This window comes from Oncorhynchus gorbuscha, linkage group LG15 (genome assembly GCF_021184085.1).
Source record: "Oncorhynchus gorbuscha isolate QuinsamMale2020 ecotype Even-year linkage group LG15, OgorEven_v1.0, whole genome shotgun sequence".
NCBI lineage: Eukaryota > Metazoa > Chordata > Actinopteri > Salmoniformes > Salmonidae > Oncorhynchus > Oncorhynchus gorbuscha.
In genome coordinates, this window is record NC_060187.1 from 15,030,442 (window position 1) to 15,043,858 (window position 13,417).

Here is a 13,417-nt window from a genome sequence, read left to right on the forward strand (position 1 = left end):
TTGAATAACCCTTACTTTACAGCCATATTGCCAGCACAGACTCGATCTGTCAAAAGCAGTTTCAATAAAATCCTCAGTGTCCATCTTCTCCAAGCTAGCTCAATCACTTGGTTGTAACAGCGTATGTTGTAGCCAGACAATGAGCCAAACCATGTCTTCCAACCATTTAATTTAGCTGAAAAAAATATTCATTACAACACCTAGACAATTTTATTTTACCAGGTAAGTTGACTCAACACATTCATGTACAGCAACAACCTGGAGAATAGTTACAGGGGAGAGGAAGGGGGATTAATGAGCCAATTAGAAAACAAGGAGTCCACAAAGGGCTATGCATTTCAACACAAAAAAGCAGTGGCAGGTCAGACAGGCCCTCAAACAAGGATGATGGAAGATGACATATCTGAACATAATGTCATAAAGCTGAAATACCACAGGAAAAAAAAAACAGTACAAGCAATCTTTCCCCTCTCTGCCTGTGAGTTAATGACAGCCATTAAAAAAATCCATTACTTCTATAAATGTTATCGGGTCACTGAGGGCCGCTGCTACACTGTATATCTGCAGCCGCTGTCCCTGCATCCTATATTACGAAGAGTGGGACAACCAGGGGCTTTAAAATGACTACTGTGGATCGACTGGGAGGAAGGTAGTCTCTAGACAGATGGGTTGCTTGCAGCAATGTAGCGATGCTCCAGTTTTAACACGTATGTGTCAGTTGGGACAGGGAGGACGAGTCACAGGTAAAGTCATTGCCGCATCCGCTTCATGCACCACAGTCAAATGAAGAGTGGAGCGTTGGGGGGGGTGAGACCCAGGGAGAGTGGGACCCTCTAGGAGGAAAGGGTTAGTGGGGTAGAGGTCTAAGAAGTGATAGGGGTAGAAGGCAAGGTGGGTTGAAGTAGCGGGAGAGGTGGCGGGTGTAAGACCGCCAAGGGTCCCCTCTTTTACCGCCAGAGGGCCCGTATGAAAACATTAGTTTTGTTTATGGATGTGCTCGCTTTGTCCTTCACACGGCCTCCAAGGCTGATAGAGTGAGAGTTACATGATCCACCTTGGGCAGAAATAGGAAATGTGTCTGTGCACACCAGCTGTTGCTTAGGTCTCTCAGGCTGTAAGAGGCCCTCTGCCTTCCCTGGCACAGCCAAAGAGAGAGAAGGAAAGAAAGAGCCAAAAAGAATGAAGTGTGTGTGTGTGCACTAGCCTCTCAGAGCCTATATTCCAGTTTCCTTCACCTTTCAGGGTAGCTGGAGGACATTGTGGGGGTGGATTTCATATAGCATCAGGTCTAATGGGACGAGGGCGTTCTCTCACTGAAAGAACATTTTCTCAGCACTGTATAGCGGCAGTTATTGTAGAGTCAACATTTGTCAGTGGTGAGGGTTCGGCGTAAACCTGTCTGATGTCTAAGGCGTTTTACTTTGACACATTCCCCCCAATGACTGACAGGCAGCCTCCGAGACATCCCTCTGCCTCACAAATGACAGCGTAGATTCTATATTCATCACCCAGCCGTCTCCGAAGAGGAAACATGTACACCACCGCGTGAGAGAAGGCAGAGCTGCTATTCCATTTGCCGTCGGTCTGTTGAGAGTTGAGTTGAGGGGCTCCCTAAGCAGAAACCTACAAGGGGGACGTCAGAGGGGAAACCATGAGTGCAACCCTGCTGTCTGTTACACAGTAATGCAATATCACCAGACTCAATAGGAAGACATACTGACTCATGTAGCTCTACTAGAAGGAAACAAACAGGTAACGTGTGATGACAATTGAACAATGTGTTACAGTATAATGGATCTTTAAACCTGATTCATAAAGACAAAGCTATAGGCTCCATCTGAGTTGTTGTACCTTTATAAGGCCATTATGGATTTCAGGAAATCAGAGGAGCTGCCAGTCTGGACAACGCCTGTAGAGAAAATGAATAATTCAGAGAATACAGTACTAACTTCTGGCCAAAGTGGTTTGATTTACAAGTGAAATACAGATGTTACTAAATACTTGCCTAATTGATTAAAAGTTAACAATATTACCAGAGGTAATAATTTTTCACTGGAGGACAAAATCCAAAACGACTGAAATCATATCTGAAGGAATGCGTAGTCTGAGGCTGCAGCAGTGCAGCTCGGCTTCAGTTGTCACCACAATAGTCTGTAATATAATTTATATCGCTGCTCTTTAATTACAGCTGTGTGTTTAATCAAAAAGCATAAAACTCCTCCCAAGCAGGTGCCATGTGTCTGATGAGAGGATTGATGTGTTAGATCGCGGTGAGGCCTGGGCCTTAGCCCTGGGAAACCACCCCAGCGCTTTGATTACATTTATGAAATCCTGTCTTTAATACACCCCATTACTGCTGTGCTGACATACAAATCTTCCCCAACATGGACCCATCTATGGCCTGATCAATTTTTATACTGCTGATCAGTCCCCTTTCTCCCCACCTCAAAATTCACATTATATAGGATTTTCTTATGGAAAAATGGCAATAAAAATCTGTTACTGCCCAGAAGATGTGCACGTGTCATTGGGTTGCCCATGACTAAATGCTTCTGAGAAAATAAAATGTAATTCTGTAGTAAGCAGATCTGTTTACATGTTATTTATTTTTATGCTTCTAAGAAAATATATTGTGAAGTGCAACATTGATTTAGATCATAACAAATGTCTCTGTACAGGTCGGAGGGAGAATTTACGAATCCTTTGCACAACTCCTTTAATTGAATTTTCCAAATCTCTCACCACACACAAATAATCAATACCTTCTGCTGAGGGAAACTTGCCTCAGAATTATTATGGCCTTCGCTTTACAGTTCTGTAGTCATCAGCACATACAGGCAGGAGTCCTCCCTACTGGGGTATTTGTAATGCCTGGACAACCCTGTGGATTTATGTCTGCCTGAACCCTGATTGCTCACAAAAAGAGACTTCTCCAGAATGCTTACCGAAACTTTTGCTTAAATAATGGCCGTAAGCGCTGCGCAACACCCCAGCAGGCACGTTGAAGAAAGAGAAAGGGAGCGGGTTCAGAGGTTATAACGTCAAAGTTCAAATATTATTGTCAATTGACTCCACTGTCTTGGCAGTGTTTGGCCTGGCGCTGTACTGAGCTACGCTGTTTGAGGCGTTGCTTGGCCCCTGAGACAGCATCAGTCTCAAAGCCCAGATCTAAGAGCTGGTGTTCTCAACACGGCGCAGGTAACAATGAGGTGAGTTTAGTCACATGCCAGGGTCGCAGATGTAAATGCAGGGTACAGTGAAATTCTTAAGCGCCGAGCAGTGCAGGTCAAAAAGAAGTGAATGAAACAAGAATACAAATACAGCACCAGTCAAAAGTTTAGAAACCTACTCAATTCAAGGGTTTTTATTTTTTACATTGTAGAAAAATAAGACAAACAATGAAATAGCACATATGGAATCATGTAGTAACCCAAAAAAACTCATCTAAATACATTTTATATTCTTCAAAGTAGCTACCCTTCGCACACTCTTGGCATTATCTCAACCAGCTTCACAAGGTAGTCACCTGGAATGCATTTCAATTAACACATGCACCCTTCCTCAATGCGTTTGAGCCAATCAGTTGTGTTGTGACGAGGTAGGGGTGGTATACAGAAGATAGCCCTATTTGGTAAATGACCAAGTCCAAATTATGGCAAGAACAGCTCAAATAAGCAAAGAGAAACAACAGTCCATCATTACTTTAAGACATGAACATTTCAATAACTTTTTGCAGCCACAAAAACCATCAAGAGCTTTGATGAAACTTGCTCTCATGAGGACAGCCACAGGAAAGGAAGACCCAGAGTTACCTTTGTTGCAGGAGGACACGTTCTTTCGAGGACCAGCCTCAGAAATTGCAGCCCAAATAAATGCAAGTAACAGACAACTTCAACTGTTCAGAGGAGACTGCGTGAATCAGGCCTTCATGGTTGAATTGCTGCAAAGAAACCACTACTAAAGGACCCCAATAATAAGAGACTTGCTTGGGACAAGAAACAAACAATGGACATTAGACCGGTGAAAATCTGTCCTTTGGTCTGATTTATCCAAATTTGAGATTTTTGGTTCCAACCACTGTCTTTGTAATATACAGAGTAGAACGGATGATCTCAGCATGTGTGGTTCCCACCATGAAGGAGGCGTGATGGTGCTTTGCTGGTGACACTGTTGGTGAGTTCTTTAGAATTCAAGGCACACTTAACCAGCATGGCTACCGCAGCATTGTGCAACGATATGACATTCCATCTGGTTTGCGCTTAGTGGGACTATCATTTGTTTTTCAACAGGACAATGACCCAACACACCTCCAGGCGGTATAAAGGCTAGTTGACCAAGAAGGAGAGTGATGGAGTGCTGCATCAGATGACCTGGCCTCCACAAATCACCCGACCCCAACCCAGTTGAGCTGGACTGGGAGGAGTTGGACCGCAGAGTGAAGGAAAAGCAGCCAACAAGTGCTCAGCATATGTGGGAACTCCTTCAAGACTGTTGGAAAAGCATTTCAGGTGAAGCTGGTTGAGAGAATGCCAAGAATGTGCAAAGCTGTCACTAAGGCGGCTATTTGAAGAAAGTCAAATATACATACACACACACATATATATACACACACATATATATATTTTTAAATATATATATTTTTTATTGATTTGTTTAACACTTTTTACTACATGATTCCATATGTGTTATTTCATAGTTTTGATGTCTTCACTATTATTCAACAATGTAGAAAATAACACAGAGAGCCCTTGGGGATAGGCAGAATTTCTTCAGCCTCTTGAGTTTGAAGAGTCGCTGTTCCTTCTTCACCATGGTGTCCATGTGGTTTGCCCATTTCAGCTCAAACTTTGTTTTTGACCGTCTCCGTTGGTGAGGATTGGGTCGTGGCCAGGCTGGTTCCTCCTGAAGTCCTCAATCAGCTCCTTTGTTTTGCTGATGTTGAGGTTGTTTATCTGGTACCGCGCCATCATAGTGCCTACCTCCTCTCTGTAGGTCGTCTCGTCTTTGTTGATAATCAGGCCTACTACGGTCATGTCGTCAGCGAACTTGATAATGGAGTTGGAACTGTGTGAGGCCAGGGAGTACAGAAGGGGCATTAGGACGCATCCTTGTGGGGCCCCCCCGTGTTGAGTCATGCTCTAGTCACAAAGCAGAGGAGGACGCCTAGGGCTTTCCCTTTTACCAGGCGCTCTCTTGAACACTGGAGTGTCGACACTGAAAACAGGAAGCTTAGCTCACAACTCAGGAGACGTTTTCTACTTTTCCAGCCACAGAATATGACCCGTAGTTCTGTGAATTAGTTAACAGTGTCTTTGAACTGCATTGTTTTGACCCAAATTGAGCATTTTCCCCCTTAACTACAACTGTTTGTTTGTTTTACGGCAGCCTATCAGCTTTCCCTGGAGAGTGCAGGCAGAATAATCCAATCACCAAATCGGATTTGTATGACATTGCATTCATTGTGGACTAACTGACTACACAAAAAGCTGACAGTTAATTAGAAGACAGAACTTATCAAATCTATAAATAAATCGTTCTGGTGACCTCCTCGGGAAGGCCTGATATTAGGTCAGATTTACATTCTCATCTACTACCGTTGTAAAAGACTATATTTTACCCATCACCCCGTGAAACACATACCCAAACTTATACTAGCCTCGAGGATGCAGGCTTACATAAACAATCTGTCACAGCAGTTACCATATTCGACAGGACTGTTACACTTTAGATCAATTATAAAGCAATCGAGTGCACTCTTAAATCTAGCCTAAGGGTCAGAACTGAAGTAAGAACTGCTAAATAAATAAAACGAACTATAAATGTAATGCAGGTTGAGAAGAACGCAGTCACCCTGACAAAGCAGTTACATTTTTCAGAGCATCTTACACCTTTCCATACATGAATGCAGGGCCTGAATGCCATAGCCAGCGAGTCTAAAACGTTTTACACTGGGAAGCAGAGCCATGCCTCCATGACACGATCACCATCATTGGTCTGGATTTCACGCTCCCTCCACAGCACAGATAAGGGCCAGCGCTCCGCTCGCCTTGTCCACTGCCTTGAATAAAAAGCTTGTTTACTTTAAAAATGTGTCTCAAAGCAACAGAGGAGCTATTATCTTCCCCTAGCTATCTAGTTTGACGATGCGAACTTAGTTGTTGTAAGGGGGTTTATACACAACCGATAAATTTCATGCTCCACCATGTGATAGAAAATGTGACGTTCCTCTGGTGTGGGGCCACAAGGCAACACATATGTTACGTTTCTTCACTGTAACTAATTAAAACAATTTTCAACGACCTTATCAGAAAACAAGCCCGACTTCCCTGACAATCCCCCTATTCATTTCCCACAAATCACCATTATGTGATTGGATCACAAGTATAGCTTTGCTGGAGGCATAATGTGTGCCTGAAATAATCAAATTAATTCTCTGCCTGGGAAATTGTGTTTGTGTTGGGAAAACAAAATGTTGTTTTTCTCCAAAGATTATAGTTTTTCTATTGGAAAATGGAGACAGACAAACACATTGAATGAATAGTGGATAAATGGTGATAAATAGGCCCAGTAGTAGATCAGATCAAAGCCTAGTAGCCCCAAGCCTGTCCATGTGACTGCATTCAAACCCATCACACCCATGTCATGTCAACCAGCTCATATAAACAAAACATGTTCTTACTATCCCTTCATTTAAAAAGGGTAAATCTGTGACTGCTATATCCATATACCAATTGATTGAATAGAACTTATGAATGCCTCGTGAGCTTAGTTCATATCCCATCAGAACTCAGCTTGTTTTACTCCATCGTTTGTAAACAAAACATGCCTAAAAACATGGGTAATACTATCATTTTGATTTCATGGATGGTCAGTCCTTGCATCAATTGCTCTGTAAATTTCAGTGGTTACATTTCTCTAGCCCCATCCCTCAGCTATTTACCAAAACACTGGCTGGGTGATTGCTTTGTAGTTGTTTGAACTGTAGATATTCCCTTTAAGGAATACTAGAGAAAAGTCACCATAATAACGAATGATAATCTAATTACAACCCAATTCAATGCAGGAAATATCTCATCGGAATGTATGGACATGAAAACGCAACTATTAGTTTTATGGTGTTATAGGATTGGTCAAAAGGAGAGGAGCTCACACTGATACGCTTTTCATTTTAGATGCTGCTAATGTTTTGGCCCTATTGACCTTCCTCAGAGCACATGATCTCATCATAAAAAAAAGTTATTTCAAAGCTAAACTCAGCATAAAAAGAAACATCCTTTTCAGGACCCTGTCTTTCAAAGATAACTTGTAAAAATCCAAATAACTTCACAGATATTAATTGTAAAGGGTTTAAACACAGGTTCCCACTTGTAACACCTGCACAGGATCAGTAAATCACACCTGTGGGACAGGGACAAGTACAGGATGGCAACAACAACTGCCCGAGTTACACCAGGAACGCACAATCCCTCCATCAGTGCTCAGATTGTCTGCAATAGGCTGAGAGAGGCTGGACTGAGGGCTTGTAGGCCTGTTGTAAGGCAGGTCCTCACCAGACATCACCGGCACCAACATCGCCTATGGACACAAACCCACTGTCGCTGGACCAGACAGGACTGGAAAAGTGCTCTTCACTGATGAGTTGCGGTTTTGTCTCACCAGGGGTGATGGTCGGATTCGCATTTAACGGCGAAGGAATGAGCATTACACAGAGGCCTGTACTCTGGAGCGGGAACGGTGGAGGGTCCGTCATGGTCTGGGGCAGTGTGTCACATCATCATTGGACTGAGCTTGTTGTCATTGCAGGCAATCTCAACGCTGTGCATTACAGGGAAGACATCCTCCTCCCTCATGTGGTAGCCTTCCTGCAGGCTCATACTGAAATGACTCTCCAGCATGACAAAGCCACCAGCCATACTGCTCGTTCTGTGCATGATTTCCTGCAATGTCAACATTCTGCCACGGCCATCGAAGAGCCCAGATCTCAATCCCATTGAGCACGTCTGGGACCAGTTGGATTGGAGGGCTAGGGCCATTCCCCCCAGAAATGTCCGGGAACCTGCAGGTGCCTTGGTGGAAGAGTGGGGTAACATCTCACAACAAGAACTGGCAAATCTGGTGCAGTCCATGAGGAGGAGATGCACTACAGAACTTAATGCAGCTGGTTGCCACACTAGATACCGACTGTTACTTTTCATTTTGATCCCCTCTTTGTTCAGGGACACATTATTTAATTTATGTTAGTCACCAGTCTTTGGAACCTGTTCAGTTTATTTCTCACTTGTTGAATCTTATTGTTCATACAAATATTTACACACGTTAAGTTTGCTGATAATAAACACAGTTGACAGTGAGGACGTTTCTTTTTCTTCTGAGTTTACAAGTGTCTACCACACTTAGTAAATAATCTTGATATGATTAGGATAAACAATACTTTATTGACACAAACATTTAAAAATGTTATTATGTAATTAGAGTAGCACGTACCTTGCAAATGGCTCTGGCCAGCACCATTCACGCGGAGGCTGGAGTCTGCTTTGGATGCTGAAAATATGTTCCAAAAAACATAACATTTTTGGACAACAAGCACACCGACAAATAGAAAGTAACAAACAAAATATCTGACAACCATTTATTTGCTCTAAGTAACCCCTGGCCCCAACTAACTATTCATTAGTAACTAACTAATTCTAGTTTACAAACCAAACTAACATTTGTCACATACTTAGTTCCACTATAGCAGGGGTTGGCAACAGGTGGCCAGCGGGCCAAAACCGGCCTGCGAGTGATTTTTGTTTGGTCCCCCCCTAAAGTTTTAGTAAAAATAATAATAAATCGGTAGAGATGTCAATTTTGGGAAAAAAATTGGGGGAAAAAGACCGTAAAATCACTAGCTATAATGGGTTTAATTTAGTAAATCTGGGTGGGCATTGGCCCAACAAACTTGGGAGCTAGGCACACCCACTGGGGAGCAAAGCGCAGATAATCAGAATTTGTTTTTCCCCACAAAAGCGCTTTATTACAGATATAAATACCCCCCAGTTTCATCAGCTGTTCGGGTGGCTGGTCTCAGACGATCCCACAGGGAAGAAGCAGAATGTAGCGGTTCTGGGCGGGCATGGTCACACATGGTCTGCATTTGTGAGGCCAGTTGGACGTACTGATAAATTCTCAAAAAAAATGTTGGAGGCGGCTTATGGTAGAGAAATTAACATTACATTCTGTGGAAACTGCTCCGGTATGCCAATTGCGGCTTTGTCACAACACAATGGCTTCCTCAAAACTTGATACAACTGTGGCATTGTGTTGTGACAAAACTGCACATTTTAGAGTTGCCTTTTATTGTCCCCAGCACAAGGTGGACCTGTGTAATGATGATGCTGTTTAATCAGTTTCTTGATATGCCACACCTGTCAGGTGGATGGATTATCTTGGCAAATGATAAATGCTCACTAACAAGGATGTAAACAAATTTGTGCACAATTTGAGAAAAATTAGCACATTTGGAACATTTCTGGGATCTTTTATTTCAGCTCATGAAACCAACACTTTACACATTGCGTTTATATTTTTGTACAGTATAATTATGTTCCGGCCCCCTGACCATCTGCTTCGACAAAAATCGGCTTGCTGCTTAATCTAATTGCCTACACCTGCACAATAGCTTATTGAATGGCCCTTGCCATCATACCATATACTGTATGATTATACTAAGTGGTTAAAACCCCACTGACCAAGTTCTCTGTGCCTCTTCAGTTCGGTCTTCAGGTCAGCAGAGCCTCTAGAAAAGAAACTCTTCAGCTCACTGCTGCCCTCTGCAGCCTGATGCCAAAAACAATACATCACTTTTCTCAGATTGATATTTAAAGGGTGAGCAGCTCCTTAACATCAAATATAAACTGTCCCTACAGTGCATGCAATGACCTGAGAACGCCAGAGCAAAAATCAAGGTTAAGGCTATCATATACTGTAACTCAAACTGGAGCTATGATGGAAGCACTAAATGTATTTTTTCTTCGATAGGGAAATTTGACAAAACATTTTTTACTCACCACTATTTTCTTCAGCTCTTGCCTTGCCTTGATAAATGCTCCAACTGATGCTTCCAGTTTAGAGCTGATGGCATGTAGTCTGGTCCAAATGAATTAAAATGTCCAAATGAAGTGTTAAATACATTCAAATCATAGGTTAGAGATATAGGATTATACTACTGCTATAGTTAAAACTCATAATATCCCATAATGACAGCACGTCTAGTCTATCAAATACACCATGACCATACTTGAATGGTAACATTTAAATAGATCCCTCTAAAATGACTGCACTATAAAATTCAAAACTAATGCTCGTCTTGATGGATAGAACAGACTCAGAATGGGTATGCTTTGGGGAAGGAAATTGCCCTAGTCTTAAAGTACTCTTATCCAACTATTTTTAGTGCTATGTAAATCACTGATAATTCGGCCAATGACGAATCCACTTTGTTGCATGTCTCCTGTCATTAAATTATGATTTGTCATAATGACCATCAGCCAAGTGTGGCAATTGAAATATATCCCCCTTCTTAATAAAAACGAGACATCTTCAACAAACAGGACGTTATTATATACTGAACAAAAATATAAACGCAACATGTAAAGTTTTGGAACCATGTTTCAGGAGCTGAAATAAAAGATCCAAGAAATTCTCCACACTAAAAATATATATCAATGCCCCTCTCTTACGTGACAGCATGTTCCAGTTCCCGAAATGTGTCACGCTGCATGAGACAAACAGTGGTCACACCAGATACGGACTGGTTTTCTGATCCACATCCCTCCCTTTAACTTCTTGATGACAGGTGGGCAGTATTGAGTCACTTGGATGAATAGGGTGCCCAGAGTAAACTGCCTGATACTCTGTCCCAGATGCTCATAGATGCATATTATTAGTATCCTTGGATAGAAAACACTGAAGTTTTTAAAACTGTTTGAATGATATCTGTGAGTATAACAGATCTCATATTGCAGGCAAAAACCTGAGAAAAATCCAACCAGGGAGTGGGAAATTTGAGGCTTGTAGTTTTTTAACTCAGTTCCTATTGTAGATACAGTGGGATATTGGTTATGTTGATTCTACTGTGATGTGGGACCAAATGAGAGAGGAATGAGTCGGGTGTCTGGCAGATTGCCACAGGCTCTGAGGCGCAGTCACGAGAGAGTTAGCTCTCGTTCCATTGCTTTTCTACAGACATAGGAATTCTTCGGTTAGAACATTAATGATAAAAACATCCTAAAGATTTAATCTATACTTAATTTGACAAGTTTCTTCAGGCTGTAACGGAGCATTTTGAACTTTTCATTCGACGTTCGGCTGGACCTGAACACGCTTTTGGATTTATTTACCCCACGCCGTAACAAAAGAAGGTATTTGGACATAAATGGACATTTTCAAACATTTATTGTGGAACTGCGATTCCTGGGAGTGCATTCTGATGAAGATCAAAGGTAAGTGAATATTTATAATGCTATTTCTGACTAATGTCGACCACCCAATATGGCGGATATCTTTTTTACTGCTTTGTCTGAACGCTAGACTCAAGATTATTGCATGGTTTGCTTTTTTTTATATAAAAAAAAGCAGTTGCATTAAGGAAAAGTATATCTCTAATTCCACGTATAACCGTTGTATTTTCCATCAACATTTATAATAGAGTATTTCTGTAAATAGTTTTAAAACTACTGAACATAAAGCGCCAATGTAAAATGAGATTTTTAAAAATATAAATATGCACTTTATTGAACAAAACATACATGTATTGTGTAACATGAAGTCCTATGAGTGTCATGTGATAAAGATCAAAGGTTAGTGATTCATTTAACCTCTTCTCTTTGGCTGGAAAAATGGCTGTTTTTCTGTGAGTTGGTGGTGACCTAACATAATAATTTGTGGTGCTTTCACTGTGAAGCATTTTTTACAATTAAAAAAAAATTCAGACACTGTGGCTGGATTAACGAGAATCTTATCTTTAAAATGGTGTAAAAATACTTGTATGCTTGAGGAATTTTAATTATGAGATTTGTTGTTTTGAATTTGGCACCCTGCACTTTCACTGGCTGTTGGCGAGGTGGGACACTACTGTCCCACATATCCCAGAGGTTAAAAGGCATCTGTGACCAACAGATGAAGCCATAGATTATGGCCTAATGATTTTATTTCAATTGACTGATTTCCTTATATGAACTGTAACTCAGTAAAATATTTGACATTGTTGCATGTTGCGTTTATATTTTTGTTCAGTGTATATATAGCTAGCTTAGCAGTATTGCTGTTGTGTACATGGAGACATCGTGATATTTACAGTACTCACATTTCTACTTCCGTCTGTGGCACCTGTGGTTTATGGGAATTAGCAGTTTTCCCACTGGCTTTGGCTTTACCTGTTGAAGTACAAAATGTTGCAATGGAAATTGCACAATGTACTGCATTGTTGAGGGAGCTAACAAGCATTTCACTTCACTGCACCTTTTATACTGGCTGTAAACTGTGTATGTGACAAATATTATTGGTTTTGTTTGTTGATTTTCTGAGGTCATTTCTTTGTCATGATGTGGAACCTTACTGTACCAGCTTGGGGAGCTGCACTTGGACTCATCTGGTAAGTACCAGTCAATGGGGAGTAGTTCCTGATTGGTGCAGGTCTCTTGGCTGGTGTCTGCTTTGTGCATAGACATACAAATACTACATTTACCCATTACATTTTCTCCTGGTTATGCTTATTAGCACTAACGTTATGATGCAGAACAGAACTCACACACCCAAAAATTGCCAGTTCAATTCAGCTAGCTACAGTAAGTTAGGCTCAAATTCCCATTAACTCACGTTGTCATTGTCCTCCATTCGGAGTGTTCTTTTGACTCTGAAAGACAGTGAAGATCATTTAGAAATATGAAAGAAAGTGTGTATTAGAAACTATAGTACTGTTAGCTTAATTAGTACCCCCCCCCCAGACTGGCTTGTTTAGCCAACATTAGCTACTGTAGCGAGCTCGCTAGTTTATCGAGAACAACTACTTCCAAATCAAACTTTAATTTGCACAGTTATTACATTGTATGATTAATAATGTTGATAAATGTTTAGCTATGTAACACAAAGGAATAGATAGTAAGATACTTACGACATTTTGTTGTTGATAGTTGACAAACAACTTCTGAGAGGCCCAGTCCAATGGTAACACATTTGGCGCGTACAGCGTTTGCAAGAGAATATGAGTCCTCCGGAAACATGAGCAACACGAAATTCTTATCTGCCGGTCATAATTACATCTCTTATCTTTAATATAAAATTATTCGCATATGGTATTGTTTAAAAAACATGTATCATTAAATACACCTATTTTTAAATATATGTTTTAATTTATTGTTTTATTTACATTATAAGT

At 41.2% G+C, this 13,417-nt stretch overlaps 1 protein-coding gene across 4 annotated transcripts; it reads right to left on the minus strand.

Annotated features, from left to right (window-relative positions):
• Window positions 1–152: 152 nt before the first annotated feature.
• Window positions 153–13,254, minus strand: LOC123996655 (integrin subunit beta 3 binding protein). Of its 4 annotated transcripts, XM_046300216.1 has the most exons (9): window positions 13,154–13,254; window positions 12,859–12,895; window positions 12,604–12,694; window positions 12,347–12,416; window positions 10,050–10,128; window positions 9,732–9,819; window positions 8,485–8,541; window positions 1,852–1,909; window positions 153–1,623 (listed from the first exon to the last, which is right to left on the minus strand). In XM_046300216.1, the coding sequence occupies exons 1-8, from the start codon at window positions 13,213–13,215 to the stop codon at window positions 1,854–1,856; spliced, it is 540 nt and encodes a 179-aa protein (XP_046156172.1). In that variant the 5' UTR covers window positions 13,216–13,254; the 3' UTR covers window positions 153–1,623; window positions 1,852–1,853. The 4 variants fall into 4 exon arrangements, with proteins under 4 accessions (XP_046156172.1, XP_046156173.1, XP_046156171.1 ...); XM_046300217.1 differs by lacking the exons at window positions 153–1,623; window positions 1,852–1,909 and adding an exon at window positions 3,699–5,064; XM_046300215.1 differs by lacking the exons at window positions 153–1,623; window positions 1,852–1,909; window positions 9,732–9,819; window positions 10,050–10,128 and adding an exon at window positions 3,699–5,064 and having other exon boundaries at window positions 12,604–12,691.
• Between the last annotated feature and the right edge of the window lie 163 nt (window positions 13,255–13,417).

Bases quoted from the DNA above. Each gene is read 5' to 3' on its own strand.
- LOC123996655 (XM_046300213.1), bottom strand. From the start codon at position 13,215: ATGTGTTACCATTGGACTGGGCCTCTCAGAAGTTGTTTGTCAACTATC. The intron at 12,417-12,603 runs GTACAGTAAGGT...GTACTTCAACAG, and splicing joins AAGTGCAGCTCCCCAAGCTG to GTAAAGCCAAAGCCAGTGGG. The intron at 5,065-8,484 runs GTACGTGCTACT...GGCCTCACACAG, and splicing joins TGGCCAGAGCCATTTGCAAG to TTCCAACTCCATTATCAAGT.